The following is a 17,378-nucleotide window of genomic DNA, read 5'->3' as shown; positions in this document are numbered from 1 at the left end:
AACAATATAGATTTTTATAGTAATTTATCAGCTGGTGCCTTTGCTCTGGGATTTTTGATCAGTTGTTGAATGTGGCAATATATTAGCAAATGGATGTCATATTAGTTCTTAGTGGTGAGTCAAGATGACAAACTATGCTCCTACTGGTATAAAGTAAAAATAAAATAAAATAAATTTATTCTTACAACTTGCCATTGTGACTCAGATTTTGTTCTTTTAAGGGAATGATCCTAAGGTATAGCATGCATAATTGCATATCAATACAGATGCCTGAACTTCTCAAACACCACATAAAGTAAGGTTGTTGACTCCTGGCAGTGTCTTGCTGGTGAGATCCTCCTCTGTGTTATGTCACTGAAACTGACACAGCAAGTTTATTTAAAAAAAAAAAAAACACAAAACCAAAAAAATCCCATACAAACCGATGGAATGAAAGCTTCCTGCAGCCTGGGAACAAAAAAGTTGGCGATCATAAGGATGATAAATAAGGAGTGTGTCATGCTAGAAGTAGTGAAATAAGCGACTTAGGGCTGGATTCACCAAGTAAACCGATCATGTACCGATCGGTTTGCGAGCCCTTTGCGACCTGATTCACTAACCTGTGTAGCGATCCGATCCTGATCTGTGCATGCAAATGAGGGGAATCGGCATGCAAAGCAGGAAGGACGCAATTCACTACCCTTTTTTCCTGACACACAACTGGCTGGCCGATCAAGAACAAGTGACTGGTGAGGACCAGTCGCTTGTGTAAAAAACTGCTCTGCTCTGACTCTTCTCTCTCTGGCTCCCCTGCTCTCTCTGCCTCCCCTGACTCTCCTGCTGTCTACCTGCCCTGACTCTCTCTGCCTCCCCGCTCTCTGCCGCCCTTTTCCCCAGTGCAAGCCTGTGGTTTTAAAGCGGGGCTGCACTGTGGGGAAGGGCAGCAGAAAGCAGGAGAGTCAAAAATTGCCCAACCCCCCTGGCCTGATACCCTCCCATATGTAAAAGTTGGAAGCAGGAGGGGTGCTCAAGTCCCTCCTGCTCCATAGGCCTCCCTCCTGCCACCGGCCCGGCCCACCCCCCGACTGGCCCGGCCCGACATGGCCCGTATCTAAAAGTTGGGAGCAAGAGGGGTGCTCAGTCTCTCCTGCTCCGTAGGCCTCCCACCCCCCGAGCAGCATGGCCCACCCCCGGCCAGGCACCCCTGTACCTACAAGTCGGGAGCAGGAGGGGTGCTCAGTCCCTCCTGCTCCTCCAGACTCCAGCGACGCGTCTGCCTGGGCTTTAAGCCCCGTCCCAGTGCATCATGTGATGCACAGGGGGGAGCCTAAGGCCCTAATTGGCTCAGGTGCCTCAGGCCCCTCCCAAGGGGGGAGAAGCCCCTATATACCTATATATATGTAAACTGCTTTGAATGTATAACCACAAAAAGTCTATAAAAAAGTTCCATCCCCATTCCAGTATAATTAAACCAGTGGAGGTGGTGGAACCTGTCTGAGCAGGAGAGCAAATGACTGAAGACATGGAAAGTAGCAGTGCGAGTTCTTGAAGAGCAGAATGGAAGATGCTGGACCCTCTCCGGCTAGCCATCGTAAACAAGGTAGTTCATACTTTAGCTTTAACTATAATTTGGATTATATTTCCCATCACTCTGCCTTTATCCACATTAAAATGTGTCTGCCAGTTGGATGCCCATTCAGTCTTAAGGCCCTTCTGCAATTTTTCAGTCTACATGTATTTTGAACAACTTTAAATTTGCAGATGACATAAAATTATATGATCACCTTATTTGTCGCTCCCATTTCTAGATCATTTATAAATATGTTAACACCCGTCCCAGTACAAATCCCTGAGGCATGCCACTATTCACCCTTTTTCACTGAGAAAAGTGCCCATTTAACCTTACACTGAGTTTTCTATCTATTAACCAGTACTTAATCCACAACATAACATTACCTCCTATCTCGTGGCTTTTTAATTTGCTCAGGAGACTCTCATGAAGGACTTTGTAAGTTGTCTGAAAATCAAAATAAACTACATCAACCAGCTCAGCTTTATGCATATGCTTAAAAGCAAATTAGTGAGGCAGGACTTCCCTTAGCAGAATCCATGTTGACACTGACCCATTAAACCTTATTTGTTTTGTCTATGTATTCAGTAATTTTGATAGTTTTGATTATTTTGCCTGGCATTGACGTCAGGCTTTCTGGTCTGTAATTTCCCGGATCATCTCTGGAGCCAATCAATGTTATATTGGTCACCTTCCAATCTTCAAGTACTGTGGACAATTTTAATAATAGGTTTCAGATCACTAACAGCAGATCAGCAATTTCATGTTTGAGTTCTGGGGTGTTACCATCCAATTTACTACTTTTTAATTTGGCTCAGTATAGCTTCCAGGCTTATTGGGATTTCTTTCCGTTCTTCTGTATCATCACCATTAAAAAACATTTCTGGTATAGGTAGATCGCTTAACACCTTTGGTAAAGATTGAAGCAAAAAATTCTTTCAGTCTCTCTGCTATGGCTTTGTCCTACTTGAGTGCCCTTTTTACTCCTTTTTACACATGGATTCCCTCAGAGGCATTCTGCTTCTCATAAACCTGAAAAAGTTATTAATATGGGTTTTTGCTTCTATGGCAAGTTTTCTCTTCAAATTCTCTCTTAGGCGTCTTTATCAGTGCTTTGCATCTAACTTGCCAATGCTTATATTACACAATGAGATTATAGAATCACTTGGCGATTATAGAGAATAGCTCGGAGTGCTCATTTTACTATTAATGACCTCATTGTACTATATTTATATGGCAGTATCAGAGACTGTTACAAAACTTGGAAAAGACCACGGTAAGCTGTTTTAATCCGCTACTAAAATACATACACATTAAACTAGCTGGAACTAGTTTAGTGAGCACGTTAAAGGCAGATTTTAGTTTTGAGAATCTGCCCCTTAGTCCCCACTCCCATCATCTTCAAACAACCACATTCTCACCCAGTTCCTAAGTCCCTCCTTCTCTCTATCCTCACTGCCAGCTAATCAAATTCATCAAAGCCATACTTTTTGGGGGGGAGGGAACACTTGTGGTATCACTGCACCAGATTCAACCCATCTCTCTTTCTGCAGCCCTGCCAAGTTTCCAAGTTAAAATTATCAGAATTCAAAGCAGTTTTACAGAATTTTAAATTATAAAATACAGGAAAACGACCATTAAACAAAGACAAACGAATAGACAAGACTTACTGGAACGAGAGGAGATGGGGAGTAACTACAATATTTGGATAGTAAAGAACAGATAACGGGAAAAACAAAAGGAGGGGAAAACGAATAGAAGGGCTAAGATGGCCAAATTAGCATAAACTAAAAACATCCTTAAAAGGATGATCAAACTTCAAAAGCAGCTCATGCTCATATTCTGTTTTCTCAGCCCCTCATCAGTTCACCCTTTAATAAAACTCACCCTCTTTACCCAATGATAAAGTCTGGCCAAAAGAGGAGGAAAGTGGTGGTGATGGTGAGAGTGTTATCAGGCCTCTGCTCTAGTCCTGGACAGGACTGCACAATTCTGGACCAGGCAGGCAGCAGTGACTACAGTCGTAGAAAAGGGAGCAGGATGCATCCTAATTCAGAACCTGGTGGCAGCAGTGATCACAGCTGTAGTGCAAGATGCATTGGTGGTGACTGCTGGAGGAGGGGAGGGAAGAACAATACACCTACAAGATTTCCAGCTCGAGCTAATTGCAGCTGCAATAAATAGTGAGCTATCATAGGAATTTCATCTATCTGACTCCTTGCTCTGCACTACTCCCTGCCTGCAAATACATGTGGCTGTTCAGGAAAGTACAAACCTACTGTCTATGCCAAAGTTTTAGTGACACACCTAGCAGCAGTAGTTCTCAACCAGTGTGCTTTATTGTATCTTTTGGATTTTATGTATTCATATGCTCTAGCCATCATATATTCACATATTAAAAATAAATCCCTTCTTGACATTTGGTTTCATGTTGAACTTTTGTTCACATAGCAAATGCATATGGGGCTGGGGAGTGGGGGCTGTGACCAGGGGTGACGAATACACTGAGGAAGCACACTAGCACTTTATAGCATCCATATCCTTAATCTCAACAAGAAATAAAGGCTTTTACCTCACCTTTCAAACATCCACATTTCATTGGCAGGAGAAATATTACTGCAAGCCAGATATTTAGACCCTTCTGACAAGTAAAAATCCAAGAGATGAAAGTGAAAGCTTTCAGAAATTGTGCCAAGAAGCTAAATCATTACTTTTCAGACAGTACTCCTCTCCCCAGATAAAGTCCCAAAAAGTTATTTTCGCCCCAAAGCTATCTCCATGGCAACATTGCTCTTATCAAAAGTGCACCTCACTGAACTGAGACCTTGCTGTAATGAGAAAACAGTTGTCTGACATAGGGCTGCCTAGCTGATGGTAATCAAATCCTATTAGTTGTCAGAGTGATCCAGCCGTGACTATCGGCTTGCAGGGTAGCTGCTCTACAGAGCTCTGAGCAATTTAACACACCAGATGGTTCACTTACGCTTGTTTTCTCATCTGTAGGTTGCTCAAGCCATACTCACTTCTAGCAGGCTGCAGAGTAGAGTTGCATGGGGACAGAAATTTCCCCCATCGGCATCTATCCCATCCCCAACCATCCCCACTAAGATCCATTTCATCCTCATCCATACCCACAGTTACTTCCAGCACTAAGGATTTAAAGAAGAAGAGAGATGGGGAATTTATTTTTAGTGAAAATAAAGCCAAGTGGAAAAAATATGGAACAATGTCCTAGCCCAGGGGTCTCAAAGTCCCTCCTTGAGGGCCACAATCCAGTCAGGTTTTCAGGATTTCCCCAATGAATATGCATGAGATCTATGTGCATGCACTTTAATTGGGGAAATCCTGAAAACCCGACTGGATTGCAGCCCTCAAGGAGGGACTTTGAGATCCCTGTCCTAGCCCAATCTTAATTTATAATATATGACATTTTAATATTTCTGTGAATACCAAAACAAAAATAATTTTTTAAAATGTTTTATAAGGAGCCTCAGTGTGGGATTTAATGAACAAAGGTCAAATTGCTGATCGAAAGATTAGGTTTTTACCTCGATAATCTTGTTTCACACAGGAGTTCATACTTTAGCTGTTGATTCCCACATTAACTACAAATCTGAAGAAGGGTTCACTTTATGATCTTGAACTCCTCCCCTTCTGCAGTGGAGAATAGTTCCCTCTTCAGATGGTACCAAAGCAATTAAACTCCACTGAAACAGAAGAAAAGAGAAGGAGGGGCATGAAGAGCTCAACACTCTGAATAGGTCATACAGGGCATCAGCCACATAGTCCACACTAGAAAACAAAAAGGAAAGATCTTGAAGAACTAGTGTCAGAATCTTGAAGTGACGCAGCTTGAAGCGACAGGCTCTAGTGATAAAGGATGCCACTGTAGCCGCTTTCAAACCAGAGGCCACAGAATCAAAAAGAATTGGAAAAGTTGGAATAGATTGAACTTTAGTTTTTGGTGGAATTCAGTATGCCATATTTATAAAATGGAAAGAACATTAGCCATTCAAAAAGGGAACTTTAATAAATTTCAGGATGTGTGGAGGCCATTATCAGATTATTGTAAAGAATGAGCATATATTTTTCTTCCCTGATTAGTACAAATGGAAATTGGGTGGGGGTTGGGGGGTATTTATTATTGGAAAATGTTTTTATGAAATATAAAAGGATGGGAGGGAAGGGGATAAATTTAATTTGATAAGATTAATTGTAGAATTTCAAGTGATATGTTAAAATGTTAATACCAATGTTGATGTACTTGATGTAAATGAATAAAGAATTATAAAAAAAAAAAAAAAAAAAGACTTTTTAGCACAAAATCAATCCTGTGGTCTTGTGCATCCTTCAACATGACACTAGGGAGAGATAAGAACATAAGAAGTTGCCTCCGCTGGGTCAGGCCGAAAGGTCCATCGCGCCCAGCAGTCCGCTCCCGCGGCAGCCCATCAGGTCCATGACCTGTAAGGTGATCCTTGTCTACACCCTTGGATCCCCTTTATCCATTCTATCTATACCCTTTCATAACCTATCCCTACCTTTATTTGTATCCCTTGATGACCTATGCCACCAAAGAATTCAACCTTGGAGAGACAAAATGCTGATTAAAAGCTTCTGCCATCGTATAGAGTTTGGATATGGCCTTGTCAACTCTCAGAGGACCCTCCGGTGCCTCCCAGTAATCCATGGGCATCTTTGCAATGCCCAGTTGGTCAGGAAAGGAGGAAGACTGCAACTTTATGCTACTCATGAGAGAGCATAGCATTGTTGAGGACTGGCTAGCCTCCTATTTTAACTCCTGAAGGGATTCTGAAATAATCTCTACCAATGTGGAAGATTTAAATAGTCTCTGCACCATGGGGTCATCCCCAAGATCCGGAGCATCTCCCAGATCTGGATCCTGAAGATCCATGACTGCAGCCAAATCCCCCACTGTGGAGGTGCCTGTCTGAGTAATCAAAGGCATGGTCACATCATCTGGATCATCCAAACTGTCCATTGATGGATCATCCCTCAGCTGCACATGGCCCTTCTGCTGGGGGCCCGTGTCCTGGAAAGGAGGGGCCCCCGACACCAACAGAGATGTCATTGTAGGTGGATTTGGCAATTTTTTCTTTGCTAAATAAGCCTGAAAGAGCATATTAATAAATTCCGGGGAAAAACCTTGATCCTGGGGGATGGTCGCATCTTGTGAATCTTTCTTGGAGCTCTTGAAAGTTTTGAGGGCATTAGATACAGAATCAAAGCTGCTTTTTGCTGGGGATGTACTTGCATAGCTCCCAGTCCTATTTTTACCTTTTTAGACTGACCTTGGATGACCTGAATGGTAGAAACCCGATGTCAGTCGATGCCACTTCCCCCCATCATGCGTCATGTGGCACCTGGAACTCGGATACCTGCCTGTCAGCCATCTGCCCTGAGTCCATCTGATGTGTTTTTTTACAAAAACAAAGCTTGTAGAAATAAAAAAAAAAGCTTTTAAATAAAATTGGGAAAATCCAAGATGGTCACCATAGGAGCAATTTTACTAATAAAGCATTCCAGGAAAATCACATTGACCCCTAAAACAGAGATTTTAGGATTTTTTGGGTGGAGGGACCTAGGGCTAAATCGCAGAACCCTTAAAACTTAAAAGTAGAGACCCCCCAAATCGATCTCACAGGCTGTTACTCACTGTGCGATGCTGTGCGCTGGGAGCTGCAAAATGGAAGCTGAAACAGCTACAGGGAGATCTTCTGCCTCAACAAGTCTTGGAACATGAATTGCAGGTCTTCTGACTGCCTCTTCTGCCCAACACCTCAGCCAGAAACCACCACCTCCCCTGGAAATGCTGCCTACATGAATGGCTGGAGGAACGCAGTCGGCCCCGATCCTGGATACACCTCCATGAAGCCACACAGCCTGTGCTCCAATCTACTAGTGGACAAACATGGGGTGAGCAACGCCCCCAAGGGAATGGTCCCTGAGCCCTGATCTGTGAATGCAGGCTGTCCAGATAGGTGCACTGCGAAGCAGCCAATCCCCTGGAAAAAGATTTCTCCAGTAGTCTGCAATCTCCCAAAGCCAGAGCTGTCCCCGTCGGGAACCACTGCAGCACAAAAAAAATATGAAAGCACAAAACTACTGAAGATAAGGAAAAAAATAAATACAGCAAAAAAGACTAGCTCCTACTGTCTCACTTGTAGGAAGACAACTGGAAGTCAGAGGGCAGTCCAGAGGTAAGAGGGGAGATTCAAAAGTATGTAAATGAGGCTTCCTACAAGAGATCTCATGAGATGGGATACATAACTTACTTGCCAAGGAACAGAGAGGGATTATACTAGAACTCCCCCTTCTGAGTTTGCTTGCAAAAGGAAAAAACTGAAGAGGGAGCTATTCTCTTCTGCACAAGGGCAGAAGATCAAGATCTTAGTGACACCTTTCTGCAGATTCGCAGTTAGTGGGAATCTATAGCTAAAGTATGCATTCCTGTGTATATGTAAGAGAAGCAGCTATATTATAGATGGCTTCCGTAACACAATACTGGGTGATAGAAAATTCTAATCAAAAAGTATCCCAAAGTGATGAACTCAACAAAAGACAAAAATAAGGGCACTAATAATCATAGATGCACTTTATAAACTTGACAAGCGGAGCTCAGAACCATGAGTTGGTATAGAAATCACAAACAGGAACAAGCCCTCAAATGTGTTTCACTATGTCTATCATTGCTCCGTCTTGAACTGTCAGTCATTTGTGGAGAAACGCCCACCACTCAACCTCACGGTTCAACCCCGTCGGGGTTACCGTTTGCCAATGGTATATCCACGATCGCTCTTTCTTCCACAGAAAAGCCGACATGTTCCCCCCTCTTTTCAATCGTGGCGCTTCCAAAGCCATGAGGGTCTTCCAAGGAATGTGCCTGAGTGTGCCAGTGCTGTGAGAGGGGAGCTCCCATATCCCACCTCTCCACAAATCAGTGACAGTTCGATTAATTGATAAACCGGGATTTCAGCTGGGAGTGACGTCATTCAAACCAGAAATCAGAGAAGTCAGGAGAGTTATATAAGGTATCCACCAGCAGCATCGTAAGATTGTTTTATATTCTGCGCTTTTCAACACAGTAAAATGGTTTTTCCATATTTTTTTAGAATGAAGCTCTTCTCCTGAATGTCAACTAGTGAGAGCCGTCTTGGTGAAATGCGTCAGACCCCGCCACAGGGAGATAACTTCAGCCTTTCCTTGACTTTCACATAAAAGTTAAGTTGAAGTTTAAATATCAAAAAAAATTTACAAAAAAAGTGTTTATGAGTATTTAAAATGGATTTTCAAACAGTTCTTTTAGGAACCAATGTTTAAATCATATGAAACATTTTTATACCAAATCAAGACGGAGCAATGATAGACACAGTGAAACACATTTGAGGGCTTGTCCCTGTTTGTGATTTCTATACCAACTCATGGTTTTGAGCTCCGCTTGTCAAGTTTATAAAGTGCATCTATGATTATTAGTGTCCTTAATTTTGTCTTTTGTTGAAATATTATAGATGGTGTCATAATTAGCAGTACTACTTATGACAAGATAAGTCACCGTTTTCAACAAATTTATCAGTTTGGAAATGAATCTTTGCTCATGTTGGGTGGGCACTTTAAAGACTTTGGATACTGAACATTGCATCAGTTTGATGCTAATATGCACATGCTGATGGAGGGCGCATGATGGTGTGCATGGTTTATTGCTATATTTTTCACTTTGTTGGTTTTAATTTTGGTTTATTTGAGTGGAAATATTTACTCTTCCCCTGTCCTTGTATTTGAATTTATTTTTTGAGTAGATGTAATTATTTTTAAAGGCTCATTTCAGATTATGATGTCACACTAACATTTTGTTGAGATAGCTTAAAGCAAATGTGTATATTATACCTGCAGAATGGCAAAGCCTTAATTTCTAAAAAGCAGTGAAGCCGGTGCTCCAATAGCGTCTCTCAGCGTTTGCCAAGCTTCATTCAGGTTCTCCAATAACTTCTGTGTGTTCCAAGCCTCATTTTGGCATCACTAGTTATCCTGTGGGAAACCTACAACAATTTTTTCTGTCCCTACAGGATTCCTGTGGACCTGGAAGTCATAGCCGCAGGTTTCCTGCAATCCCTGTTCCCGTGCAGCTCTCTACCTCTCGTCACTGAAAAGAATGTAGAAAAACAAATTGGGGGCAGTGGTAATGATGAAAAGAAAACCCCTGCCATGAGGCAGGGAAACGTACTTGTGTAGAAAATCTTCATGACAGCTGTCTCCGATATCATCATCATTTAGGAAGGTGCCATTTATCTGAAACATAAAAGGGTAATAAAACATTGGCTCAAGCTGACACTTGTCTACAAGGACCCTTTCTAATGCTATCTAACTACATTTAACCCATCAGTTTCGAGCTTCAAACTACCAGAAGATGCAGGAACGCTATGCTGACCAGATCACATAAATAAACCGACATTAGGTAAACAGTGCTAGTTACTCCTTTGCTTCTGACGTATCGTTTCAATATGGAATATATGCTTGCACAAAATGCTTCTTACTGTGGCATTGAGGCCTCCTTGCAAGTACCATGGTCTGTTTTGTTTTTCTCCTCATCTCTTTAGTTACTGAAAAATTACTACTAGCTTCAAGTTTCCAAGCTGGTTTATATGCAGATAACAATATACAGTACCTCGTATATGAAGCTGGTTGGTATGCAGAAAACAATATATAACTTAGTATCTACAGCTAGTGTTAAATACCCTCTGGTTATCTGCTGTGGATCATGGACTGTGGCCTAGAGTCACTAAACGCTCTGATTGTGTATCAATAGTCATTAAACCAGGTTGCCTGGTTTAGCGACTGACCAAATTTGCCAACCCGATGTACAAAACGGGTCACTGCGTGGTTTTCTGTGTGTTCATACATTCTCTGACTTTGCCATGCAAACGACCTCATTACTATTAAAATAAGGTAATTAATATAAAAACAAGCCATTAAAATGAGGTAATTAATATAAAAACAAGCCATTAAAATGAGGTAAAGACATGCACTAAATTTTACAGAAAAGTAATACCAACCCGAAAAAAAACAACAGGTCCTCCATATTTTTAAACTTTTTTTCTATGGGCACAGATATGCGTGTGTAAACACATGCACAATATCTGTCCCATACCCCTGGAACAAAAATAGAGGCAGGAGGGATGTCCGCTCCCTCCCGCTGCCGCATAAACCCCCTTGCTGTGAACCGCCTCAATTACAAACTTCGGGGGGGGGGGGGGAGGGTGTGTGTGAAGCGTAGCAGAAGGGATGCACACTCCCTCTTGCCTCAGCCCCCTGTTCCCCCAATACCCTCAAATCATCCCTATACTTCTTAAGTGAAGAAGACAGCAGGAGGGATGCCCAGTCCCTCCTAAATGATTGGCCTTCTCCTTTTTGGTGCATCATAGGATGCACGGGGAGGGGCCTAAGGTTTTGATTGGCTCAGACAACTAAGGCCCCTCCCAGGATGCGCTGGGCAGGGAGCCTAAGGCCCGGATTACCTCAGACACTAAAGGCACCTCCCGGGGGCGTCTGTGCCAATCATGGGGAGGGGGGTTTCGGTTCTGGGGGCGCGCGCAATATGGTGGCAGGAGAATCTCTCCTGTTGATTTTTTTCCTAAGTGCGGGGAGTGGGGAAAGGGAGGGGGGGTCTGGTTTCCATGGGGGGCATCCAATGGCTGGAGGGAGTGGGCATGGGGGGTTCGTGGTGGCAGGAGGGAGTGGGCATCCCTCATGTCTCTCTCTATTTTTGTTCTGGGGGTTGGGAGAGCAGAGGCGACTCAACTCAACTTTTTATGGGGCAGATATTGTGCGTAACACATGCACATTTGTGCTATTAAAAAAAAGAAAAAAAGCTGAATAGCTGGAGGCTGCTTTGGGGCTTCCCCTACCACTCAGCTGTTCAAGCTTCTCCTACTGGTTGTGCGCTTGAATGAGTGTAGCTTTCAAAATGAGCAATCAGATGGGATTATGGCTGCCCTCCACAAAAACTCATTTGCATGGGAAATCATTTGAACGTTTTGAAATTGGCAAAAAAAAAAACACAACAAAAAACGGCCCACTGCGACCCGCACAGTCTTAACAACTGTTTTTAGTGCATCCAGCCCTGTGACCTATCATTCCCCATCACCCAGCAGTGAATACATGTATGCGGTCCATGTCTCATGGTGTAGCAATAGTAGCTGGACATCAATATACATGCCTAACATTTATTCAAAAATAGAAATCTCACCTCCTAAAATTACCCACCAGAGGCAAAACGAGATACCACATATATTTTCTGCTTCTAGGACTTTCCCCTGACATTATACAAGCCATTTATTACTCCCTAGCCACAGAACTGCAACGAATGTGCTCTGCATCAATTAAAGTACTGGAAATAGAAGTGAGGAAATTTCACATGAAAAAATTGTATTAGAAAACTTCTACAAAAGACTGCTGACACTTCTTCTAGAAAGTGCTTTTTCTCCAAGTTTTTGCTGTGGAATTTTTTTTCTTTCCTTAAGCTAGAGAGAATGAAGTTCTAGGGTAATAAAAAGCCTTTTCAAACCTTGGCAAGCAAATGGCTGTTTTATTTTCTTGTGTCCCACCTTTTTGAAGAGTTTAATGGAAGTATAGAATGAGCAGAGCTTCCCTATGATTGCAGGGCTCCAGATGTAGATGTGCTATCCAATGGAGCTGGCTTGGCTTGGGTGCATTGGGGAGGAGGTGTCCTGAAGAAGGCTGCTGCTAATTTGGTAGTTGCTCAAAGCTGGGGCTTAGCCAATGACTTGGAGATAGATACTCCATAAATCTTAAAAAATGGTGAAGGTCACATGAACCATTTGGGCATGCCATCTGGGAAGGAAGGAATAGCTGACACCAATAACAAAGGGAAAAAAAAGAAATAAGGCATTCCACATCTCTGCAAAAAAGCATTATATGAAGATAGATTCTTATTTAAAAAGGATTCTTTTTAGCCAGTTGCTAACTTTTCTTTTCTGCAACTCAGTGCTCAGAGAAATTTTTCTAGGGACAGGTACATTACTCTTTCCAGCTGCATACCAGTTTAACTTGCCTATTTTTTCCTTTCAGTTGTCCGACTGATTTAAAAAAGAATGACCACCTCAGTCCATTTTATTATCCTAGAACTTCATTGGCTGCCGTTGGAGGCAAGAGTATTATTTAAATTTTCCTGTATCTGCTTTAAGCTGATATCGGCATTGTCTGCAGCTTACCTTTTTCCTCATTTTGTGTTGTACAGACCATTAAGGGAAATTAGAAGTTCTCACTTATTTGCTTATCCAAAAATTAATGGTTGTAGATATAAGACCTTCTTAGATAGGACCCTAGCATTTCAAGCAGGCAAACTGCAATCTTGGGTAGGTAAATGTATTCACCAAGCTATGTCTTACTGCTCTTTTCAAAAATTAATTAAGACCATTTTGTTCGATAAATTCATTACTTGAAACTGTATTTTTATTGGATGTTTGTATTTTTATTGTATCACTGTACTTCGCTGACTGTCCAGCTCTTTTTAAGTGTAAAACACCTAGAACTTTTAGTTATGGCGGCATAAAATAATAAAGTTATTATTATTAAAATAAAATAGCCAGCAAAACTACTGGAACTCAGGGCATGACTTAAAACTCCCAGTGCTGACCAGAAGTGGTTACTGGCTCTGTTAAATGGGTTCAGAGACCTAGGCCTAGGATCCAGACACTCCCTTAATAAAATATCTGGCTGTGTTAGCTGGACACAAGAGTGTAATGCTTTCCAGAGTGCAGTATGGCAGTGACTTACTCCACAGAGGCAGCATCATGTCAGACAGACAGACGCTCCTCTTCTCAAAATGTGACACAGGGAGAGCAAGACTTACATCTATTTCTTCTGGAACACCGTGTGATTTCATAGATGAAAGGAGTTCCATTATAGGGATAACTTCTCCTGTCAGCATAGGAATGATGCTCTGACCCTGTGCAATAAATACAGATTCATGAGAGAAAAAAAAGAGAGAGAGAGAGAGAGAGAGAGAACAGCCAGAGTGTTACAAAAAAGTAATTTATAATCAACAAATCTAACATGAAAAAGAAAGGATAGTTGCAACTTTATGGAGTTTGGGGGGGATGAGGGTGGGAGAGTGAGCTGCGGGAATGAAGCAGGATAGATTTGCAAGACAATGCTCAACATTGTAAGCCAACCAGTGAGCTGTATTAACAACTGGCATAAGGCTGCAAGCCCCTGCTTTAAAGTATTATTAATGAATCCCCAATTCTCCTATTTCTCTAATATCTACTGAAATGTTTTTGATGAATTATTTCAAAGTCTTCTTACATCTGCCTACACCAGAAAAAATAATTACCGTATTTTTCGCACTATAAGACACACCTGACCATAAGATGCACCCTAGATTTAGAGGAGGAAAACAAGAAAAAACCCATTCTGAACCAAATTGTGTACTAATATGTAACAGCCTGTGCACCCAGCCCGGCTCTGCACCCTGTCCCCCTTTCCCTGCCAGGCTCTGCACCGTACCTTTTTAAAACACCCCCGTCACCTGCCAGTTAAGAAGCAGTTTTGTTGTGCATGACAACCATCCAAGAATCCTACAGCAGTGAAAGAATGAAAGTAAAAAAGACAGAGAGGAAGAGAAAGAGTTGTAAGCACAGGACAGAATGAGAAGGAAGATGCAGCCTTGTCTTCTTGGATGGAAGTGGCTTATGTGAATTTCCTTGGAGTACACTGTTATCTAGTATAGGAAGCATTCTTGCTGAATAGCTGGAAAATAGGTCGCAGGGATCCCAGGGTGTCATGCACATTTCAGAGCTGTGAACTACTGACTACTCATTTAACTGCTCCTCTTGCCTGTCTCCCCCAGGCTGTAAGAAATCGAATCTTTGCCAAAAATACACAACCGACTATATTCGTGCAGCTCTAGCATACGGAGGATATAACTGAACTTCCTTTCTAACATAAACTGGAGTTCTCATACAAAGCAAATACACAGCATGTCACACTTATAGCTCCTATATAACACAGGAGTTCTTATAGTGCTCTAACACAAGCAGCATATCACCTGAAGTTCCTCTCTAACACAGTGCTGGAGCTCTCAGAGTGCAAAAATAAAGCATGTCACCTATAAAACACCCCCCCCCTCATCGTACCTTTTTACATGCCCCCCCCTATTGTAGTATCGTTTTAAAAATGTCCCTTCATCATACTGTTTTACATGCCACTTATAGCCTGGTGGTCCAGCGGTGTATCAGCTGGCAAAGCGAGCCTTCCAAGCTCCTGCCTGGGCTGGCGCTGCTTCCTGAATGGCTGAAGTCAGTTCTCGCCACTTCCATCCAAGAAGACAAGGCTGCAACTTCCTTCTCATTCTGTCCTGTACTTACAACTCTCTCTTTCTCTTCCCCTTTGTCTTTTTTACTTTCATTCTTTCACTGCTGTAGGATTCTTGGATGGTTGTCATGCACAACAAAACTGCTTCTTAACTGGCAGGTGACGGGGGTGTTTTAAAAAGGCTGGCAGGGAAGGGGGGACAGGGTGCAGAGCTTGGCAGAAAGTGAGGGGGGCTGTTATATATTAGTACACAATTTGGTTCAGAATGTTTTTTTTCTTGTTTTCCTCCTCTAAATCTAGTATATATAAAATTGGATGTGTGTACGTATGTTCACGCACAGACAGATTTCAACCAAACTTGGTATACATATCACTTACTATCTTGGAACAAACACTATGGGGGTGGGAAGGGGGTGAAGTAAAAATTATCAAAAACAGATTTTAGTGTCTACCCCAGCCCTACACAACATATGGCCCAAGACAACTCTCACTACGGCCTGCACCCGATACGGCTCTCTCTACCGGCTGTCTTCCTCGGATTCCCCTGGATTCCTCCCTTTAAAGCTAATTACGGCTGCTTGCAGAACAAACCTATAAGGCTGCCGTCAGTCTCCACAGTACGATCCCTCTGCTGCGGTCCCGCCCCTGACGTCAGAGGAGGGGCGGGACCGTGGCAGAGGAAATGTGCTGCAGAGCTAATGGCAGCCTGCTAGGTTCAAATCAAGTACAAGTCTCCTCCCGTTCCAGTCCATACTGCCGCATCCAATAGAAACAGATGCAGCATCTGTTACTGGAGACACGTTTCAGGTCTCCTGTCCAGTCAGTGTCCTTTTCTGCTCCATTTCCCTGTTCGGCCCTTTCCTTTCTTGCCGGCCCTTTCTCCGCCAGGCCCTTTTCCCTTTTTGCCAGTGCCAGTTCATCCAGCAGCCCGAAAGTTTCTTACTCTGTGCAGCCTCTTGCTCATCCTCTCACAGCTGTTTGTTGGCGACACGGGTCACATTCAACCATGGCTCCTTACGGCTAAGCACACTCAACAGCTCCAGCTGCCGCTATTTCTCGGCAGCCATATCGCCAAGCAGTGGCTAGAAATGCCTCTTCTTTCGCAAGCTTTGGGGCTCCTTCTCGTGGGGCAGCAGCGCTTAGAAGCGGCTGGAGGCAGTAGAACGCAGAGCCACTTGCAGCTCTTTGCCCAGCTGGGCCCGGGGAGTGCTGGGCGGTGGAACAGGAGCGGGTGGTTCGTGCCCCTGTGAATGAGCGATGTTGAGTATGTGCTGCAGCTCGTTCTTGGCCATGCGCTCCTTCTTGACCCGTAGCAGTTTGGCAAACTGGTCCTCGTTGGGGTCGGTGGTGCAGGCTGCTGTAATTAGCTTAGCAGCGGAAAATGACCCATCGCGAGGGCCCCGGCGGGACGCTGGATCTGGAAACGGGAGGGGGAAGAAAGAGAAAAGGATTGGGGAGAGAGAGTAAAGGACCTTGAGGAGGGGTGAGAAAACAGACTTGAAGAGAGGGCAGATGCTGGACTAAAGAGGGTAGAGAGGGGAGGACTCAAAATGTTAACAGAAGGAAGATAGAGAGAGGGAGAAACCTGAAACAAAGGGGAGGCAGAAGAGAGAGGGGGCAGATGTTGGACTTGGGGGTATATAGAGGGAAGAGAGAGAGAGAGAAACTGCAGAGAGGTGGAAAGATTCTGGACCAGGGAGGGAGGAAGGAAGGAGAAAGAGAGAAGTAGAGAAATACCTGGAAGAAAGGAGAACAAATGCTGTACATGGGGTGGGGGGGGAGATTGTAAGCAGAAGAAAGAGAGAGAGGCCTGGACCAAAGGGGAAAGACAGGAGGCAGATGCTGGACTATGAGAGGTACAGTCAGAAGAGACAGAGGGGGAGAGACCCTGAGGAAGGACAGAGAGATGGAAGATCATAACAGAGGAGGGAGGGAGACCTGGAACAAAGGTGGTGGTAGGCACAAAGGAGAACTGACACTGGATCCAAGGAGGGTAAGCAGAGGGAAAAGAGATAGAGACCTGGACTCAAAGGGGATGGAGCTGGATTGTGAAAGAAATGTTTTATGCACAGAAAGAATGAAGTCCAACCAGAAACAAATTAAATTACCAGACAAAGGTAGGAGAAATTATTTTATTTTCAATTTAGTGATCGAAATGTGTCAGTTTTGAGAATTTAAATCTACTGTGTGTATATGAAAAATGAAAGGAAAAAAATTGCATTACAATTAGTAAAGGGGATAGGATCTGGGGCAAAGCTTGGGTGGATTTAGGGCAGAGCTTGGGAGGTCTATGGTTGGGGGTACTTAGCTTGAAGTAGTTAAGAAACACTGCTGTAGGCAATCAGCCGCTGCCAGTGCCTCTCCTTCTCTCTTCCCTGCTGGCACCCTCGTTTGGAAGACTTCTGCGCATGCGCAGATGTCAACGTGATGATGTAGCGCATGTGTTTGATGTCATCACGGCAACGTCAGCGCACTT

At 43.3% G+C, this 17,378-nt stretch overlaps 1 protein-coding gene across 5 annotated transcripts in view; it reads right to left on the bottom strand.

Moving 5' to 3' along the window:
- Nucleotides 1–17,378, bottom strand: part of C9orf72 (C9orf72-SMCR8 complex subunit) — a 114,285-nt gene that overhangs the window by 73,500 nt on the left and 23,407 nt on the right. For 4 of the 5 annotated variants that reach the window (XM_033919873.1, XM_033919857.1, XM_033919883.1 and 1 more), the window contains exons 3-4: nucleotides 13,440–13,535; nucleotides 9,792–9,856 (exon numbers count right to left, since the gene is read on the bottom strand). In XM_033919873.1, the coding sequence (XP_033775764.1) occupies nucleotides 9,792–9,856; nucleotides 13,440–13,535 (161 nt within the window). Of the gene's footprint in view, nucleotides 1–4,655; nucleotides 4,699–9,791; nucleotides 9,857–13,439; nucleotides 13,536–17,378 lie in introns of those variants that run through there. The other variant, XM_033919893.1, reaches the window with a different exon arrangement.

This window comes from Geotrypetes seraphini, chromosome 1 (genome assembly GCF_902459505.1).
Source record: "Geotrypetes seraphini chromosome 1, aGeoSer1.1, whole genome shotgun sequence".
NCBI classification, from domain to species: domain Eukaryota; kingdom Metazoa; phylum Chordata; class Amphibia; order Gymnophiona; family Dermophiidae; genus Geotrypetes; species Geotrypetes seraphini.
This window is presented reverse-complemented; position numbering and strand designations above follow the sequence as displayed.